The 21100-nt window shown below is 37.5% G+C and overlaps 4 protein-coding genes across 7 annotated transcripts in view; 2 read left to right on the forward strand and 2 right to left on the reverse strand.

Moving 5' to 3' along the window:
- LOC125801167 (zinc finger protein 484-like) overlaps nt 1–21100 on the forward strand; it is a 634928-nt gene that overhangs the window by 352374 nt on the left and 261454 nt on the right. The window lies entirely within an intron of this gene.
- The window catches only part of LOC111188977 (NACHT, LRR and PYD domains-containing protein 12), a 900554-nt gene that overhangs the window by 145411 nt on the left and 734043 nt on the right, over nt 1–21100 (reverse strand). The gene's annotated exons all lie outside the window — the stretch shown is intronic.
- On the reverse strand, nt 964–8134 carry LOC111196337 (zinc finger protein 484-like). Of its 4 annotated transcripts, none has more exons than XM_049477516.1 (3): nt 8080–8134; nt 4670–5002; nt 964–4585 (listed from the first exon to the last, which is right to left on the reverse strand). In XM_049477516.1, the coding sequence occupies exons 2-3, from the start codon at nt 4854–4856 to the stop codon at nt 3498–3500; spliced, it is 1275 nt and encodes a 424-aa protein (XP_049333473.1). In that variant the 5' UTR covers nt 4857–5002; nt 8080–8134; the 3' UTR covers nt 964–3497. The 4 variants fall into 4 exon arrangements, with proteins under 4 accessions (XP_049333473.1, XP_049333472.1, XP_049333470.1 ...); XM_049477515.1 differs by having other exon boundaries at nt 964–3745; nt 3830–5002; nt 8080–8127; XM_049477513.1 differs by having other exon boundaries at nt 964–5002; nt 8080–8125.
- Nucleotides 12301–14789, forward strand: LOC125801272 (gastrula zinc finger protein XlCGF26.1-like). Its single transcript, XM_049477722.1, has one exon. The coding sequence runs from the start codon at nt 12407–12409 to the stop codon at nt 13541–13543; it is 1137 nt and encodes a 378-aa protein (XP_049333679.1). The 5' UTR covers nt 12301–12406; the 3' UTR covers nt 13544–14789.

A 21100-nucleotide genomic window follows, 5' to 3' on the forward strand; every position in this document is an offset into this window, starting at 1 on the left:
TACTAGGCAAATAACTTTCAATCATTTTTTACTGAAAATGTAGAAGTGAGTAACCCAGGTCCAGAAAGTAAAAATGCCACCCAGGGCTTTGTACCAACCCCCTGAGCGGCTCTGCTGCAGATAAAAAAAGCCTGGGTTGGATTTTTACTTTCTGGACCTGGGATATCCACCTGTAGTATTTTCCTGATGATTTAGTTTTTTTTTCCCGGGTGCATTGTACAATCTGGACTCACAGTCATTGTTTCCTTGAGTGTAAAAAAAGTAATAAAAATGTAATAAAAAATTATATATATATATTTTACAGTTAAACATACACTAGGGTGAGGATCACTGCTCATCAATCATGTATACAAGAACAAGGGATCTCGATGTCTCCCTCAGCCCACACCCCGGGATTTGGCCCTCGTTTGACAAAAATTCCAAGGTCTATTATTGTGTCCCGATGCGCGATCATGAAGATTACCTGGATTTATTACAAGACACCATACTTGCATCGATTAACCCCAACCCCGAGAATCAACAAGACACAGTACATACTTCGCAGAACACCGAGAAATTTCATAATTACATTGTAGACACAGTACACTGACATGCTTTATGCAAGGGCAGTAGAAATGATCAAGATGACAGCGGTAGGCGACTCATCGGGACTCGTGCGTTGCTTACTTGGGGCAAATGAGATGATCACCACTGCACATGCGTACATTACGCTGCAAGAATATCCCCTCACAATACAGAGAGGGTGTCTTACTCGTGTGGGGAATGCCACTGGACTTGCATATCCCACATGGGGCCCCGTTGAGGATGACAACTGTTCAGTCAGACTGAATTACAAGGTTGGAATTGAATACTTAGAGGATGATATGCCTCAACCCCCAACCAAGGACTTTCTCGTGTACATTGGACTTGTCAGAGGAAGAAGCCGCCCAGGGGCCTTATCTGCACATGTACTACAGGATGCTATTACTCGAGCCCTCTCCCTGACACCCCAGTTCAGCCTATGGTGCGTAGCCGGATTCAGTGTCCACGTGATCTTCACTGCATTTCTAACAAGAGATTACATACCATTCTTGGATTTCACTAAACACATCTGCTGGTCTCCGTTGATAGTGGGCCCTAACAAGGCAGCTGAAATTATCGGGAAGAAGGCGCGGATTACCAGTGAAGAGTAACTGTTTATTTTACCTTGAGTGTATTGACAAATATCTTTCAATTATGATTACTTATCTTAGTATCTATAATTACATAATCATTGTGTGAAACCTTGTATTTTATATGCATTAACCAATACTCACATTATATTTGATCATTTTTACTCACAGTGTATTTTACACGCATTTATATAGAAGATTAACCAATAATCACAATATATTCTTTACATATATAGTAAAACATTGTTTGATCAGGCATGTGACTAACACAGACTCTATTATGACAAATTAACCCACACGATACATAAGGCGTTTACTAACACATAGGATTTATTATATGGCGGACTAACCACGCGTTATTAACACATTAACATATAACATACGAAAGTTATTCTTGAAGCATTTCGTTCACTGCATGACCCTAATTAATGGCCATCAATCAGCGGCTGGTGCACTCTGTGTGATCTCGACTGGTACGCTCGGTACAGGGCTAAATTGCTACAGAAGAGGCCCTTAGGTCAAAGCGGCCTTTTGGTGAGTGAGTGCCTCCTTAAAAACCTCTGCTTCAAAGCGGGGGGTGACGCACACTCACACAGATAGTGCCACGATGTTCCATCCTGGAAGAACACAGTCAAGGTCAAACACTAGTGGTCCGGTCAGACACGTGAAACTTGAGTACTAACACGTGAAATTATGCATATTAACATGAGCTAATCGTTAGTAACGCCTCATCAGCAGGTTTCACGTCATTTGGGGTATAAAACATGGAGTCAGATCAGAGGGGGGTCAGAACTTATGCTGGGACGGCTGTTAGACGGTCTTTTCATGTGTGGGTTCTCCTGAATATTCAGCACTTTGTAATAAATACTTGGTTTGCTTTCAACTTCACTCCACCTGTCTGACTCTCTCTATCAAACGAACACGTAGGGGAGTTGTACCCCGGACGAGAGGTGGGGGTAGCCCACCTTGCATTTTCTTTTCTACAACACCAGGATTCAGGCAGTTGATCATACCCCCCTGGAGCACAGAGCAACAAAAGTCCTGAGTGTTCACCAACTCCTAATCGATCATAGGCCAAAGTTTTAGTTGTTATGTAAGAAATCTTGAAGACTCTCATAATGGAGGATCATCTTCGCACTTTTTGTTCAATACTTAACTGGCCGGTGTTTTCATTCTTTAATCAAGTGAGTTAGTGCCACTCTCTACTATTTTTGTTAATGTTCTGGCATTGTAATTGTTTGAGGCAGGATCCACTGTTCGAGCTCAAAACCTGCTCCAATCCTTCCAAGGCGATGCCAAATTTTCAAACCATGAGCCATATATCCGACAATGTTTTGTTACAATATCTTAAATAAAAAAGAAAATAGTTTTGATTAGCAGAACTCGACAGAACACCTGGGGCTGTTTGCCCGGATTCAGTGCTTGAAACAAGCCGATCTCCGGGGCTTGTATCGCGGCTTCAGTGGCTGGAATGACTCGCTCGCCAGCACCGTTAACCCGGCTTTTGGCTTTAAGCATAGCTAAATCGGCTCGTTTCATGGCACTGAAGCGGACCCAACAGCAGCTCGTTGGAGGATGGTGACACCATGTTAACAGTGCCCGGCTGGGTTTAGCCTAATAGTATATTATAGGTGTAACCTGGATTATTACTATTATTATTTAGATAAATTCAAAGCTTGGCTTTTAGCATAGCTAGCTAACTCTCCTGCTGTCCGTGTTTTAAAAAACACAGAGGTGCAATTTTTTTCTTTAAGTGAACTTATTTAGTCAGACAGTTATTTGTTGTAATGTAAATGCAGTTAAAATTTCAAGCACTTTCAAGCATTTTCTCCAAAATTCCAGCACTTTCCAGGCCTGAAAAACAGAATGTTAAAATTCAAGCATTTTCCAGGATTTCAAGCACCCGTACGAACCCTGTTAGTTGCAGGCTAAGATTTCTTCTCCACTCCTAACAACTACAACATTTACATTTTTAAAGACTAAGTTATGCTAATCTAACATCTGGAGCAAACACTGGCAGTGCCCTCGCTCAAACTTCGTACGACCTTTCCTTATTCAGAACTGAACTCCTACTGTAACTACCCTAAAAACTGAGCTCTGTCTCACGAAGAATGTCCTGGAATATCAAACAGGAAAACATAGCATGGAATTCAATAAACATCATCCCTGAATAAGATTCATTTTGCTGAATCTGTAAAATCCATTGTTCAATTCAGTTCATGTTTGTTTCTGGTGGAACGTGTCCCAAGTGACAAAGTGAAACATTTGTGTAGGATAAGGTGTTCTGTCCGAAAGATTTACGATTTGCGCTTTTAATTGCCTTCAAACTGATTTGAGATGGAGTTTCTACCCTGTGTGAATGCGCTGGTGTATTTTGAGATTACTCAGTTTAGTAAAACTCTTCCCACAGTTTGAGCAGTGATACGGTTTCTCTCCTGTGTGAATGCGCTGGTGTTTTTTGAAATGACTCTGTGTAGTAAAACTCTTTCCACAGTCTGAGCAGTGATACGGTTTCTCTCCTGTGTGAATGCGCTGATGTATTTTGAGAGTACTCTTTTCAGTAAATCTCTTCCCACAGTCTGAGCAGTGATACGGTTTTTCTCCTGTGTGAATGAGCTGGTGTCGTTTTAGATGACTCTGTTGAGTAAAACTACTTCCACAGTCTGAGCAGTGATAAGGTTTCTCTCCTGTGTGAATGCGCTGATGCAGTTTTAGAGTCCCCGGTCTATTAAAACTCTTCCCACAGTCTAAGCAGTGATACGGTTTCTCTCCTGTGTGAATGCGCTGGTGTATTTTGAGATTACTCAGTTTAGTAAAACTCTTCCCACAGTTTGAGCAGTAATACGGTTTCTCTCCTGTGTGAATGCGCTGGTGTTTTTTGAGAGCACTCTGTTCAGTAAATCTCTTCCCACAGTTTGAGCAGTGATACGGTTTCTCTCCTGTGTGAATGCGCTGGTGTATTTTGAGTTTACTGTGTTCAGTAAAACTCTTCCCGCAGTCTGTGCAGTGATACGGTTTCTCTCCTATGTGAATGCTCTGGTGTTTTTTGAGAGTACTCTGTTCAGTAAATCTCTTCCCACAGTTTGAGCAGTGATACGGTTTCTCTCCTGTGTGAATGCGCTGGTGTATTTTGAGTTTACTGTGTTCAGTAAAACTCTTCCCGCAGTCTGTGCAGTGATACGGTTTCTCTCCTGTGTGAATGCGCTGGTGTTTTTTGAGATTACTCTGTTTAGTAAAACTATTCCCACAGTCTGAGCAGTGATACGGTTTCTCTCCTGTGTGAATGCGCTGGTGTATTTTGAAATGACTCTGTGTAGTAAAACTCTTTCCACAGTCTGAGCAGTGATACGGTTTCTCTCCTGTGTGAATGCGCTGATGTATTTTGAGAGTACTCTTTTCAGTAAATCTCTTCCCACAGTCTGAGCAGTGATACGGTTTTTCTCCTGTGTGAATGAGCTGGTGTCGTTTTAGATGACTCTGTTGAGTAAAACTACTTCCACAGTCTGAGCAGTGATAAGGTTTCTCTCCTGTGTGAATGCGCTGATGCAGTTTTAGAGTCCCCGGTCTATTAAAACTCTTCCCACAGTCTAAGCAGTGATACGGTTTGTCTCCTGTGTGAATGCGCTGGTGTTTTTTGAGATTACTCTGTTTAGTAAAACTCTTGACAGAGTTCTGATGTTTCTCCATGTCGGGACTTGGCTTCATTTATCTGGTAAATGCAGCAAACTGTTTCTGCGTGTTCTGGAGATTCTTCAGGATGGCTTGTGCTTCACCTCTTTCAGCAGTTTAACATTGCACTTTGATAAATATCCTGGTTGTCGGTGATGAATTTCAGGAGAATATTTTCATTTCTGAAAAACACAAACAAAAATGCCATTGAATATAAAAAGCAGGTCAATAAACTGAAGAGAACTGCCTAAATCAGTTACACTATACAGACAAAACTACTGGGACATCTTCATATTACCATAAAAGGGAGGTGCTGGTGGTCTTCCAGCCACCTGTTTAGTGCCTTTATAAGGACTTCCCACTGTTCAGACACTCATGATTCTGTTCTGGTCTCATAAGAAACTGAGAACTTAAGGAAAGAAAGAAATAAAGAAAGAAATAGTGATGTTGCCCCTAAATCTTAAGCTTTGAGGCATGTGCCGAAAAAACAACACGCATTACTTCGAATCACAGTGCCGATGCTTGATTCGTTCTACATTGATCACGTGACCAATGCTGTCCAAAGCCTTTTTCCTTTACATTAATTTATAAAAGATCCCATACATATTAACTAAACCTGATTTTTTACAACTCCTGATAACAGTTCATTATTTTCCACCACATTAGGTTCAGGCTAACAGTGATAGGCACTCCTGAGTTCAAGACATGCTTTTTTTGTATATGTATATAAAATCCTTTAAACAAAACAAAACAAAAAAAACACAAATGAAAATTTGGTGAGAAATGTAAATGTTATTGTACTTTTTACCCAGGAAAACTGCAGCTCCACATCAATGGCTTAACTGATTTGTTTACTAAATCAATATTGCGTACATGGTGGCATATCACAGCATCGGGTCGAAGCTCAACTTCATCTGCAGAGCCGGAGAGCAGCAGAAGCTCTACACCAGCAGATTCAGAGCAGCAGCTCCAAGACCTGCTGCAGTTTTACAGAAGCTAACGTTACCCACAATTTCATCAACTCTAACTAAAGCCTGTAAACCAGCTATCTGAACAAAATGTATATTGTTTTTTACATTACCTCTCTCTATCTAATAAATTAACATTTTCCCTGAATTTTTCATTCCACCTTAAATATCATCACTTCTTATTAGTTGTCCTGGAAATGTAGCTACACATCTAGTGAATAATAACTTTAACATTTCACATGTAGTGTTTTCTTTTTCCTGAGTATGTAATATTATTAGCAGTGAGGCCGGTTTGAAACGTATATGCTTTAGAGAGAGTGACCTCTCGACCCACTCTCATGTTTTTACGTTCTAGAAATGAGATCATTTTACGTTCTCCTTCTTCAGAACAAAGTAAAAAGCCTGTGTCTAAAAAGTCTGTGAGTAAAAAGCCTGTGTGTAAAAAGTCTGTGATTTGTCTTCAGATGGGAAAAGTCAGACTTTAGTCTGTTAAAAGTACTGTAGTCCTGTAGTTGTACGGACAGCATAACACAGACTACACTGCTCAACATCACCAGACTGAAAGAGTTTTCACCTGTTTAAATACTTTGATTTGATATGAAGATATTTTGATACTTTGAATGATCCTCTGTGAAGAAGAAGAAGAATCCAAATCGTGATCTGACCGGAGCTCTACAGCCAGTGTCATATCTCTGATAGTCCCCTCACATTCTGTACTGCTCTGCTGTGAGGTCAGTTCAGTGCGCTGTAGCATTAGCTAAACGCTAGCATTAATCTAATTACGAAACTTAAATGATCTTGTAATTCAGAGGATCTAGTGATGTTCAGGAGGAAAATGTACACAGATTAAAACGTACAGAATCCTAAACATGTGAATTTAGCACAGAATGTGATAGAAAACAGTTACAAAAACAGTTCAGACATGGAACCCCAAATATGGAAATAAACAACATGTCACCGACTTCAAAATGACACAACTAAAAAGGCCTATAGGCTCTTTTCACGCGGCTGCCATTTCTAATTGAAAGTGAGCCTGTGATGGGAGGAGGTAGAAGTAAGTCCACACTCAACAATGAGGTGGAGCACATATCTTCAGCTCTTACCACGTTTAACCACCAACAATCTATAAAAAAGGGCTGAAGAGGGATGTTTACTAACAAGAACAGTTTTGTTAAAAGGATACAGCAACTGTATAGAGGAGTACATCACTAATATTGAAGAAGTGTTAAGGTTTTAGCCAACATTAGCTAACCTCGCTAATGCTAGCTAGCTAGCTGGCGCTAGCCCGACTCTCCAAGCCCGGTGAACAGTGCTGCTAATGCTGCTAACCCGACTCTATAAAGCCTGATGAACATTATGTAACTATATAAATATATCATTCTGGAAACCTTAGCTCTTTAAAAAAAAATTCTAAAGCTTTAGCCGCACTTTTGACAAGTAATAACTAGCTAATCCAGCTTAAATTTATAAATTATAACTAGGTAACCTAGATTTAATTTATAAGTTATAACTACCTAACCTAGCTTTAATTTATAAGTTATAACTAGCTAACCTGCAGCATTAGCAGCACTGTTCACTGGGCTTGGAGAGTCGGGCTATCTCTATACAGTTGCTGTATCCTTTTAACAAAACTGCTCTTGTTAATAAACATCCCTCTTCAGCCCTTTTTTCTAGATCGTTCGTGGTTAAACGTGGTAAGAGCTGAAGATATTTGCTCCAGAACAGAACATTTACATTAATTAAATAAACAGAACCACAACATACCTGCACATACACAACCAAAATAATCCCAAACGATTATTACGCATCTGTAACTGCACATATATCTATAAAATATGAAACAAAAGGAAACACAGCACATGAGCACACATTTTCAGGCTCAGTCACATGTAGTGTTTTGGCGCTGAAACGGCTGTACCTCAGAGCTGATAACCTGACCGGGGCAGAAATAATTAATTATTAGGCAAAATATGCTTCAATACCCGCTAAAAATGCACAGAAGAGTGATTAGAACTGATATAAGAGCTCATTTTCCCAGTAATTTTTCTCAAAAATACTTATATTTGCTTAAAACAGCACTTTTTCACGGAGCTCATCAGCTCTGTTTACCTCCTGCGCTGCATTCAAGCTCCTCTGGAGCTACGGGGGGCGCAAACACGCAGTTCTCTTGTTGGTGCAGAGAATTGTACTTCAAAATAGAATCACAGAAAAATAATGACCTTTATACTGTTACAACACATCAACCAACCTCCAACAAGAGAGAGAGAGAGAGAGAGAGAGATTCTCCATACCTTCTGTAGTTCAGCTGATTCTGCTCTTACTCCGGCGCTCCAGCTACAGACCCCGGAAGCTCAGCCTCATCCGGGTTATGTAGAGCCCCGCCCCCTCTCCCGCTATATCACATTATACCCCATCACCGCTAGAGGGAGCCCGCGAGGGAGTCCTCAATACATGGAGCTGAATGGGGCTAAACAGCAAAAACTCTCATTTAAAACACTGTATAACTACTTCTCTGGGGTTTTCCTTTAATTTTACAACGTAGAACAAAGTATTTCACTAAAATAGGAAAGAAAACGTACCCCTATATTTCCATTTTCTACAACTAATGTTTTTATTCAGTAAATTTACTAGCATTACTGCTACTGATGCTGGAGTTACACACAGAGCTCATTTAAATGATTAAAACTGCAGTTCATAAGCTTTAATAATTATCTCTGTGGTGATGAAATTGTTTTAGTTCTATTTTTTTTAAAATAAGTACAATTCTTACTGTATAAAGTATCAAACATTTATAAATTATTATTTTGCTATTCCAGTTCAAACCTTTTTTTTATCTAAATTTCATTTAAAATATTATGGTTACATTTTCTTTACATTTAACTTCTTGATGTCCTGCAGGTTCTTGAAAAGGAGATCGTACTGCAGCAGATCTTGTTTGTTGCTCACCTTGTCTAAAGTCTTTTTTATTCTAAAGTCTATTTATGTATTCTGAAAGCTTTCCATAAATTGAGGTCATTCACACCTACTCCCTGTAAAATCACTCTCTGACATCACAATGGACCATCCTGATTTCTGTATAGAAGGGTACTTCACACTTATAAACGCATTTGAAATTTCATATGCAAATATCAGTTTAAAAGTAATAATTATAAAAATAAAAGGATTTGTTTAAGAGTTCATTGTCAGTGTCACAATTGGTACTCTAAAACAACAGCACTGATCTTTCCATTGTAATTAGTAAGTGTTATTTGTTGGAGTTTTACAGGAGCAAACAGACAATCTCTATAGAGGGAAAAAAAAACTCTGCTCTGAATCTCAAGCCACTTGACAGTCTGAAATATATAAAAAAACGTATAAACAATTTTTTATTCTAAAAAGTATAAAAAAATTATAAATTATTTTAAATGTTTTGAAATGTTTAATACTTTATAAAATATTTTTTTTTATTAATTTCATGAAAACAGAAAAACTATAACTATTTAAATTACAGCAGAGATAGCTGTGTCTAACTCCAGCATCAGTGGCAGTAATGCTAGTAAATTAACTGAATAAAAAACATTAGTTGTTTAAAATGGAAATAAAGGGGTAAGTTTTCTTTCCTAATTTAAGTTAAAAACTTTGTTCTACTTCGTAAAATTAAAGGAAAATTTCAGAGAAGTAGTTCTACAGTGTTTTAAATGAGAGTTTTAGCTGTTTAGCTCCATTCAGCTCCATGCATTGAGGACTCCCTCGCGGGCTCCCTCTAGCGGTGATGGGGTATAATGTGATGTAGCGGGGGAGGGGGCGGGGCTCTACATAACCCGGATGAGGCTGAGCTTCCGGGGTCTGTAGCAGGAGAGGAGGAAAAGCAGAATCAGCTGAACTACAGAAGGTACTCTCTCTCACACAAACTCTCACTCACTCTCCATCAAAGGTAAGTGAGCGCTGGATGTTAATCTACACAGATTTCTCTCCGAAAACTGTTTATTTGGGTGTAAAGCGCTTCTGTTTATTTACAGTAAACTTAGATTTACAGATTCTTTCAGCATTAAGGCAGGAGCATTAGCATTAGCAAAATTAGCTTGTGTTGTTACCAATACCACACCTAACAGCTAAAGTTAATTATAAAGGAAAGGATTAACCATTACAGACAGCTTGCACACTATCCAACCATTTAGACTATATAACAACAACTTAACACAAATTTAATGTGTTTAAGACATTCAGGCTGCTAATAGTATTTTATTGTTTGAAATTGCCTGCTAGCTTAGCTTAGTTATCTAGATAGCTTTGGCTAGATTAGCTAAAGGTGGATAAAAATTGTTATTCAATATTTTTGTGGTACATAAAAAGCACCACATATCTTTTTATGTCGAGATTTAAAAAAGTATTAGCAATGTTTTATGATGTGATTTTTTAATGTGGTAATAGTGTTTAAGTGTTCATCTACTTTGGGAGCTGATGTGTGACATGACTGGCAGAGAGAAAAAGAGAACTGTTTAATAGACAGAACTGGCCCAGAATAGGGGACCAAAGTAGCTGATGATATCTATCTAGCCAATGTTCCCAGAGCTTTTTTTAACCCAAGTATCTAATGTTATCTAGCTAGCCAATGTTCTATGGAGCCAAATCAGGGACAAAAGTTTTGTCAATTTGAAAAAAAAAAATTGAAACTGAAAGTTTAAGTATTAAGCTTGAACTTTGAAAAATACAAAAATATATTCGAAATAAATATAAGTTTATTAAATAATTTTTCAGCCTGTATATAATTTTGATTCAATTCGAAAATAGTTTTAAACAATTTTTGTTTTTTTAATTTTCATTTTTTTTTGTGTGTATTTTGATATTTTTCAGTTTTTTTTTCACAGTTTCGATTTTTTTTTCAGGGTTCAAATCTTTTTTTTTTTTTAACTTTCAGATCTTAGTTTTCATGTTTCAGACTTTTGGCCCTGATTTTGCGTGTGGGCGTGGTATCATAGGAAAGGGGCGTGGTATCATAGGAAAGGGGCGTGGTATACGGTTGAGGACCTACTCCGAGGACCCTGCCAATGTGCCTGCGTGGATTATATATATGTCTGTACGTTCTCCCTCGCGCGATGGCGTCCGCTCCTCCTGGACAGCCTGCTGGCTCCAGCACACAGGTAAGATATATTAGGTAACTTTAGTTATATTGAGCTGGTACTCTAGAAAAATGCCAAGTTAAAGTCGTGTATGTGAAATAGCGATATGTATTAAGGGAAAAGGCGTCTTGTGGAGGGGAAAGTTATATATTACAAAGTATACACATCAACTACAGTTTATTAGGACACGTTTAGAGAGGATCTTGTAGGAGTTGGTCTTGTTTAAACTTTGAATATTAGCTAGGATTGATCCTTTTTGTTTAACTGAGTGGATGTCTATGGACATATCCAAAGAGCTCTCTAAATCTTTAGAAATAAGGGTGTATATTTATAAGAACTCAGACCCATTAGAAATTAGACATTCCACCGTCTGAAAAATAAATTTCCAACTAAAATTCAATCACCACAGTATGGCCTAACCAAATGATCTTTAAATGAAAAATGTAAAATAAAACTGCAATAAATCTAAAACCTGGCCATATCTTGCTCTACAGTACAGACTTGCTCTGTTCCTGCCTTCTTCCTTGCTCTTGCTGTCCATGAGAGAGGTTCTGCGTGAGCACATTTATGAGGCTCTGCGCAGCTGCAGCCACTATCGAATTATAGTCGACTTTCTGAAATACCAGTACCAGCTCAATATAACTAAAGTTACCTAATATATCTTACCTGTGTGCTGGAGCCAGCAGGCTGTCCAGGAGGAGCGGACAGACATATATAATCCACGCAGGCACATTGACAGGGTCCTCCAGAGTAGGTCCTCAACCGTATACCACGCCCCTTTCCTATGATACCACGCCCACACGCAAAATTAGGGCCAAAAGTCTGAAACCTGAAAACTAAGATCTGAAAGTAAAAAAAAAGATTTGAACCCTGAAAAAAAAAAATCGAAACTGTAAAAAAAAAAATTGCACCTGAAAAATATAAGATCTCAAATATCAAAAATACACAAAAAAAGTGAAAATTAAAAAAACAAAAATTGTTTAAAACTATTTTCGAATTGAATCAAAATTATATACATGCTGAAAAATTATTTAATACACTTATATTTATTTCGAATATATTTTTGTATTTTTCAAAGTTCAAGCTTAATACTTAAACTTTCAGTTTAAATTTTTTTTTTCAAATTGACAAAACTTTTGTCCCTGATTTGGCTCCATAATGTTCCCAGTGCTTTTTTAACCCAAGTATCTAACGTTATCTAGCTAGCCAATGTTCCCAGTGCTTTTTTAACCAAGTATCTAATGTTATCTAGCTAGCCAATGATCCCAGTGCATTTTGAACCCAAGTATCTAATGTTATCTAACTAGCCAATATGCCCAGTGCATTTTAACCCAAGTCCCAGTAGTTTTGTATGTATAATGTAACTTAATTAAGGCAGTTCTCTTCAGTTTATTGCCCTGCTTTTATTTAAATATTCTTCTTTGTGTTTTCCAGAAATTAAAAACATTCTCCTGAAATTCATATTTAACTAAGAGCAAAGTTAAACTGCTGAAAGAGGTGAAGCTGAAGCCATCCCGACATGGAGAAACATCAGTACTCTGTCAAGAGTTTTAACAAACAGAGTAATCTCAAAATACACCAGCACATTCACACAGGAGAGAAACCGTATCACTGCTCAGACTGTGGGAAGAGTTTTAATCTACAGAGTACTCTGAAAATACACCAGCGCATTCACACAGGAGAGAAACCGTATCACTGCTCAGACTGTGGGAAGAGATTTACTAAACAGAGTACTCTGAAAATACACCAGCGCATTCACACAGGAGAGAAACCGTATCACTGCTCGGACTGTGGGAAGAGTTTTACTAATCAGAGTTACCTCAAAAATCATCAGCGCATTCACACAGGAGAGAAACCGTGTCACTGCTCAGACTGTGGGTTGAGTTTTACTCAACAGCATACTCTCAAAAACCACCAGCGCATTCACACTGGAGAGAAACCATATTCCTGCTCAGACTGTGGGAAGAGTTTTACTAATCAGAGTAAACTCAAAAATCACCAGCGCATTCACACAGGAGAGAAACCGTATCACTGCTCAGACTGTGGGTTGAGTTTTACTCAACAAAGTACTCTCAAAAACCACCAGCGCATTCACACAGGAGAGAAACCATATTCCTGCTCAGACTGTGGGAGTAGTTTTACTAAACAGTGTACTCTCAAAAAACACCAGCGCATTCACACAGGAGAGAAACCATATTCCTGCTCAGACTGTAGGAGGAGTTTTTCTGAACAGGGTAATCTCAAAAAACACCAGCGCATTCACACAGGAGAGAAACCGTATTACTGCTCATACTGTGGGAGGAGTTTTACTCAACAGAGTAATTTCAAAATACATCAGCGCATTCACACAGGAGAGAAACCGTATCACTGCTCAGACTGTGGGAAAAGTTTTACTCAACATAGGAATCTCAAACTGCACCAGCACATTCACACAGGAGAGAAACCATATTACTGCTCATACTGTGGGAGGAGTTTTACTACACATAGTGATCTCAAAAAACACCAGCGCATTCACACAGGAGAAAAACTGTATCACTGCTCAGACTGTGGGAAAAGTTTTACTCAACAGGGTCCTCTCAAAAAACACCAGCGCATTCACACAGGAGAGAAAACTATTGCAAATTTGTCCCACAGCAATAAAAAGCGCAAATCATAAATCTTTAGAACAGAACACCTTATTCTACACAAATGTTTCACTTTGTCACTTGGGACACGTTCCACCAGAAACAAACATGAACTGAATTTAACAATGGATTTTACAGGTTCAACAAAATGACTCTTATTCATGGATGATGTTTATAGAATTTAATGTTATGTTTTCTCGTATGTTTGATATTTCAGGACATTCTTCGTGAGACAGAGCTCAGTTTTTAGGGTGGTTACGTTATGAGTTTAGTTCTGAAGAAGGGAAGGTCGTTTGAGCGATGGCACTGCCAGAGCTTGCACCAGATGTTAGATTAGCATAACTTAGTCTTTAAAATTTAGATGTCATAGTTGTTAGGAGTAGAGTATGATTCTTAATTTTCTGTAAACATTTCAGTGCTTGTGCTTAGAAGGTTTTGAATGCATTTAATCTCTTTTCTAGTATATAAAGACTTTATTATTTCCATTAATTTCTAGTATCTTCGTTAGTTCCCCAAGATTAGCATAGTGTAGCTTAATGCTATTAACCGACAGGCCCCTCTGTATGAAAGGAGAAACACCACCTGAGGAACTCCAGAGAGTGCCCCCAAAAGTGAGACCCAGAGCCACAGAGAGACGACACTGTGTCGGGTACTGCAGTGTGGACCGGAGGAGCATAGAGGGATATAGAGGGATATTTGGTAGCGTTTTAATACTCAAGTTTTATACTCTCTTATCATTCCCTTATTGAGTATTATATGTTGTTGAAGTTTTTTTATCCTCCAAATTTACTAAGAATATCCAAATCATCAAGTTTCTTAATATTTTTTATCCAGTACCAACAATTATGTTTGTGTTGCTTCACCTCTATATTTACTCATCTCTGTGGATTTATAAACGGCTTTTATATTGCAGATCTGCAATCTCATTGTGTTTTCTCAACATATGTTTGACATGAAACCTATAGGCCTGAGATGATCTTATGTTATTATTTGTTAAATATAGTCCAGTGTGAAATGGATTTGGGTTGAAATGAAACATATTAGGCATTTTCACATTTGAATTTCAGAAAGAAATTGATTTATTGGTTCAGGCTTTAAAGGGTTAGATATACAATTACTTCCAATGGTAGAGTAGCATGTGTGTTTAACGTGTATTCATATGTTTATAAAACATTGTATTCATATGTTTTTTTGTAATTGTGAATGCTTGTGGTTTGTGTTGTTCTGTTTTTTGAAGAGCATAGCCATTCATCAATTACACTTAATTACCAAAATCTACATTTGACTTATTGACCATTTTTTAATCTGTATCTAGTCTAGCTAAATGTCCAAACAAAGTATTTCCTGTTTTACTGACCATTATTATTGATAGCTAGCTTAGCTAAATATCCAAATACAGCATTTGCACTTTTACTGACCATTATTATTTGTAGCTAGCCTAAATGTACAAACAAAGCAGTTGCTTTTTTTACAGACCAATGTAAATGTTTCAGTACTAGTAACAGTGTTTCACGTCCGGTAAATTTGTTTTATTTCTTGCAATTTTTTTTTCCTAAATGTAATTTGTGTTCTCTTTCAAGCTTTCTTTCGGTATCTAACTATGGGATACGCCCCTCTTGCATATTGTCATGTAGCCCCGGCTAAAATATGTAAAACTCCCTAGTTCTAAAATAGATACACTAATAAATACAGTAATAAGTAAAATCATATAAATTCAAAGTAATGGTTTAAAAAGGTACTAACAGGCTCAAAATAGTCATTGTGTTTGTGTAAATAGTTTAAAAAGAAAACAAAAGCCGTACAGATTACATATTTCATTTATTTTCTGTGTTAATGCAAGAAGGTCACTTCAAAGTGATTAAGGGATCTACTGAGGGAGAAGTGCACAGGTGAGGGTGGAGTACCAGATTGGAACAGGCCCGCCCACGGGACGAGAGAGAACAGCGGAGATGCGGGAGTAGCAGCGCGGGAGAGGCGAGGAGGAAAAAGTTCCTCACAGGCTGAACTAAATTCACTAATAATCAGTATTAATTAAACTAACCGGTAATTTTAAGGACACTGAAGTCCATACTGAGAGTGAGCTGGTGGATAAAGCTGGGATAATCTCTCTATAAGTAAAGTTCTGTTAGCACTGTTAGCTTAGCCAGCTCGGCTAGCTGTGTTTAGCTAGCTCGTGTATTAGCTGCTCTGCGCTAGCCGTGAACTCTCCGCTGCAGCGCCGCTCCGACAGACTGTTCCCCGGACTGACTCGCGCTCTCTCCGCCTCCACTGAACACCAGGACCGCTAACACTGCTAACCAGAGAGCGCTCTGAGTCCCCGCGTGGATCAGAGTTCCTCTGAGGGAAAACGCTCCGTGCTGCAGGACCCCGCGCTCTGCTCCCGCTCATATTCACTGAATCTGAGGTAAATCTGAAACTCTTATTTCTGCTCGTTAGAGTAAAGCGGACATTAAGCTCCGAACCAGACCTGCACCGTTTAGTTCTGTTCATTTCATCTATAATTCTGTTCTTTATGAGTGTATTCTTTAGAGTGGGCCCACATATTTAATTTAAGATGGTATTTTATTTTACAAACTAACTTTAAAAGGTACTTTTCTGATTAAGGGTTTAAATATATAACTGACAGTGTAGTTTTGAAAGTAAGAAAAAAGGGGTATATTAACCTAAAATCAATCCTACAGCTAAAATCTAAGATACTGCTTCTAAAATAAGATCTAATCCTAAAACATAATTCTGAGCAATAATAATCATTAAAACAGTTGGTTATTTAAATAATAATATTTTAAATTATTGGGGTAATGTTTAAAATATAACTTTCTTATTTGTGTCTTATATTTACTTATGGGTATTTACACGCTACATTTGTACTATTGCATCTAAAAAAGGTACTTAACTGCTCTGTCTTGGAAAGATATAACTCTATTGTTGATTGAAGCTTGCTATTTATTTATTTTTTGTTAAAAGTACTAAAAAGGACACTCGATTCTAAGCCTTATTTGCCCTACCGTTTTGATACACTCAGTAAACTACTGGCTATTTTTATATACCTGTGTGATGGTCCTTTTATTGTGTTTTATATTTTCTATTATTTTATTAAATTTCTACAAACATGGAGAAGGGAAAGAACAGATAGAACTCAGGCCCTTATTTCTTCCAATTAAGTGGGGATAGGGTTTACATAAGCAATACCTAAAAATAATCAAAGAAAAGAAATAAACTAAAAAGAAATATGGAAAAATAGCTAAAACAAACCAGCATTAAAAACTAAAAGGTTAACTAAAAAAATAAAGAAACTGAAAACATACCAAAGATCATAAAGATCACCTTGAAGGTGGTTAGAGACTAGAAGGTTAAAATGATTTAGTGACACCAGCGAGCTGAGATTTAGAGTTTCCTGTAGTGAATTCCAGCTCGCTGGTGCTCTGTAACGAAAAGCAGATTTTCCCAGTTCAGTTAAAACTCTCGATGATCCAGTTACTGGAGTGAGTCTGGTAGGTTGTGTTATTTTTAATGTGTGAGATGTACGGTGGCATATGGTGAGGAAGTGCTTTATGTGTTTCCCGGCGCACAGCAAGAGAAGACCATCCAACTTTTTTATAGAGTGAACAGTGATGTGTACCAGTAATCTTAGTGCCGCATGATATACAAAATCCAGTGGTTTGAGTGTAGTTGCTGACGCATGTCTGTAAATCACATCACCATAATCTAGCTTAAAAACGTTATGGTGATGTGATAAACGTTATAGATAAAAACGTTGCTTCCACAATCTTTTTTCTTGTGTGCATTGGAAAGCATGATTTATTTCTATATAGGAAGCCGAGTTTTTGCCTTAGTTTACCCGGAAGCTTGTTAATATGGTGCTTAAAAGTAAATTTGTCATCTAGCCATATGCCAAGGTGCTTATATTCATTAACTCTTTCCACATTAGAACCCTTTAAAGTTGTAGTTTTAAGAGTATAGTTGTAAAGGTGCACGGTGTAGTCCACCTTGGCTGTGGGTGGAGATACAACCTATCTGATACAAATGTTCTAGACAAACCTGCATCAGCTGGTCCTCAAACAACACTAGCCCTGTGGCGTAAGCAATAAAGCAACTTCAGTACTTTATTGGAGACAAAATATGCCTACCTAAAAAAAATAAAATAAAAACATGCGCTGTAACAAATGGAAATCAAAAATTAGTTCACAGAGCGATAGGGTAAAGTTTACATGTGTCTTGTTAATCATTTTATGTACAATATATGTCAAAAGTGATCCGACTAAACCATGTTTCTTTGATATATCTTTGGAACAAGTTCATCACTAATAATGTTCTATTCCAAGAATGCAGTGAATATCTTCATTTTTATTTCTCTTTTTTTGTTTGTTAATAAATGATCCATCAGGCTTACACACATGGATCAGACACATGCATTTCACAGCTCCCATTGTGAAGTATTTTCTCAATAGTTCCAACATAGTTATACTTTTTATACATTCAGTACATAAAATAACTGTAAATAATATTTGAATAGGTTTAGGTTACTTAGGTTTAAGTGAGTACATTAATTGTCAGAGTTAATTATTATTAGCTAGCTAGCTGTTGACATTAGATTTTAGTTAGCAAAATTTTTGCTAAATAACCTGCCAATGAATTTAGCTAATGCAGCTTTAATTAAAATAGTTAAACAACTACAGTAGACTACAGGCCAAATATAATAGAATATGTGAACAGCTGGCTAGATAATAATAATCACATGTAAAAGATGATTGGTTGAAACTCCCTCTGCATCTGTGGTGTCTGGGTTTGGTTCCACCTATTTAGTAAACCTGAAATTTTCACAGCATGATTGTGTGCAAAATGAGAAACAGTTTGCAAATATGAATTAAGTATTTGCCCTCACTCACTACTGAATAAATATCCTTGTAATATTCAATCATGAAAGTTAGAAAAGAGAGAACAAAGAAAAAAATCAGCCAGCATGAATTAATCTGGGAAATGAATGAGTGTGATTTCTGACCCAAGTGGCCCTATGATAAATCCTGCGCAAATTGCTGCCCTGCACCAATGCTGTTAAAATACTGTCAGAGTTTGGGTGTAGTGGTCTGGAAATGAGGTGTATTCAGGTAAAATCTGGCATGTTACTATCTTAACAGCAGAAAATACAGGTGAGCCACTGACCGATTTAAACCCTGACAACAGTCCGTACCTATCTTAGCTACTCAGGTGTGCTCAACAATAAACAGAAATACAATAAAATAGCATTGCTGTTGTTGTAAATGACCTGCTCGTGCACCTGCACACCTCCAAAGTTAGAGCGCACCTTACTCTTAAAAGAAATGATAATTAACACACTGATTGGTTTAGTCTATTCCACCCATGATTAATTAAAATAATTAGTACATGCTTTTTGCCGTTTCAAGCCAGCAATTGCTATCTTACACCCGTGAACAGTCTATTTATATAAGCAAAATGTAAGTACTAATTATTTGAATTAATTTGAACTTAAAATGTAATGAAATGAATCAGTGTTTCACTTTCCCCGGTGCCCGGTGCGCTCAGACTTTGGTGCATTGCCATTTGAAGGGTTGAGCGCTGAACGCACTGGAGCATTTCAGCAGAGGAACCTGGCCTAATCAGGTGCATGAGCTGGTCATTTATGAGAACAGCAATGTTATTTTATTGTTTATGTTTGTAATAAGTGGGGGTGTTTGTGCTGTGCGCCTAATATCAATAAAGTCTGACTGTTAAAGACTGGCTAGGTTCATTTTAGTGATTTATACACAGAAATTTACCTGAACACACCAGACCTTCACGCTAGAGGTCTACACTCGCGGACAGTCAGACTTTTTTAGGCACAGTTCAGAATTAAGATGTCATTGGCGGGAGCTGGAGTTTAATCAATCTCAATCAGTGAGATTAATCATAATAATAACAATAATAATGCATTTATTCAGATATTTAATTAAGTTAAATTTAATTTTTATATTTTTATATATTTTTCCCTGTATTAATCCCTTCATCCAGTGTACAGACCTAAATCTGCATCTACTACAAGATTCTTGATCTGGCTGCAATCAATGCTCAAATCGTAATTAATGCATTCAGCACTGAGAATATTTAATTATATTTAAGTTTAAAACGAACTTCATGAGTATGACAGTTGCATGACTGACACTCGAGGAAAGATGGAACAAAAAAAAGGAAGCAGTTTTACCTGACAAACACACACGATGTGCAATTTCAGCATCTCCAATTCATCTGACGTGTTTACACTGTGGGAAGAATCCAGGCTATATTGCTATTTTAATATATACATAAGTAAATGTCAAGCACTAAATGTAATTAATTCAATTCAGATTTAGAATTATATCTGGCACAAATTACAACAAGTGATTTTTGGGAGAGCAGGCTGTAACGGGAATAAAACACAGGAGAGCGGGTTTAAAAAAAGCAGTCCCACAGACCTCTACTTCACGCTCATAAGCATAGATGTAGTCACAAAAGATGCAGGCACAAGGAGTGAAATAGACTGTTGCAGGACGTAAGATAGCAATGAGCCATGTGCACTTACTTTTTGTTGACCTTGAACTGTGGCCCAACAACCTGCAGACACCAGATCTATGGAAAATTTTAATCTGGATTTAGGCCTCATCATAGCACTGAGACGGCTTTAGTTAACACAACAAACGATCTGCTTGAACTTGCATCTGTCCTGTCTCTATCTCTGTAGATGCCCCGGATTCTGTGTTTTATAGATCACTTGGTCTTGGAAAGCCTAGTCTTTGGTTTAACTGCAAGCTTCAGAATATCACAGCAATGTTTTAAATATAGCTCAGTGTCATAATCAGAGATGTATCCAGTCCAGAATTTTACAAGTGTCTTTACATCCATGCTGGTAGAGGGAAAAAATCTTTCCAGTTTTGCTGGTTGGTAGAGTTAAGTTGAGGGAGAACATGGAGAGCTTTCTCCTGTATTAAAGCAGATCTCAAACTCTCTTCGATTAGACAGACTTATGAAGTAGTAGATGTCTTACAAAGTTATGAGACTGAAGACTGACAAAGGAGCTCACAGACATGATCACGGCTGGGTGCTTCTCCTGATCCAGAATCTGATGAAGCGGTCGCTGTAGGCTCTGCGTGACATTAAGTTCTCTAAAAAGTGACATTTTAATAACTCGATATTGAGCTGTGTAAACATTATAAATTATAAATTTCTTGTTGTAAAAAAACAATCAATATAGATTGACCTTCGGGGAATCAATTATCTGTAATTAATTATTTCAAACAATTGATTATAGAATAATAAATCAATTCCATTAGCTTTACATTCTCCAATAGAAAAGAAGGAATAACCATTATCCCACACTTTTTGTATTTTCTATATCTTCATATGTATTCAGTTTCGTTTCCTGTAAACACAACACACCAAATCTCTATTTTTTTTAAATATACTTAATTTCTCATTCCTGTTCTTTTTAGACTGAATCCCCCAACATTACATAGTGCAATATTAAGTCAGACAGAGGAGATAAAGAAATGTATTTATTTCTTTTACTTTTTCTTAGTGTACTGTTCATTCTGCTTCTAACCTCCTTTTTTAGGTTTTCT

Source organism: Astyanax mexicanus, chromosome 4 (assembly GCF_023375975.1).
Source record: "Astyanax mexicanus isolate ESR-SI-001 chromosome 4, AstMex3_surface, whole genome shotgun sequence".
Classification (NCBI taxonomy): domain Eukaryota; kingdom Metazoa; phylum Chordata; class Actinopteri; order Characiformes; family Acestrorhamphidae; genus Astyanax; species Astyanax mexicanus.

Coding starts and splice junctions, on each gene's coding strand:
- LOC111196337 (XM_049477513.1), bottom strand. CDS start 4,856: ATGAAGCCAAGTCCCGACATGGAGAAACATCAGAACTCTGTCAAGAGT.
- LOC125801272 (XM_049477722.1), top strand. CDS start 12,407: ATGGAGAAACATCAGTACTCTGTCAAGAGTTTTAACAAACAGAGTAAT.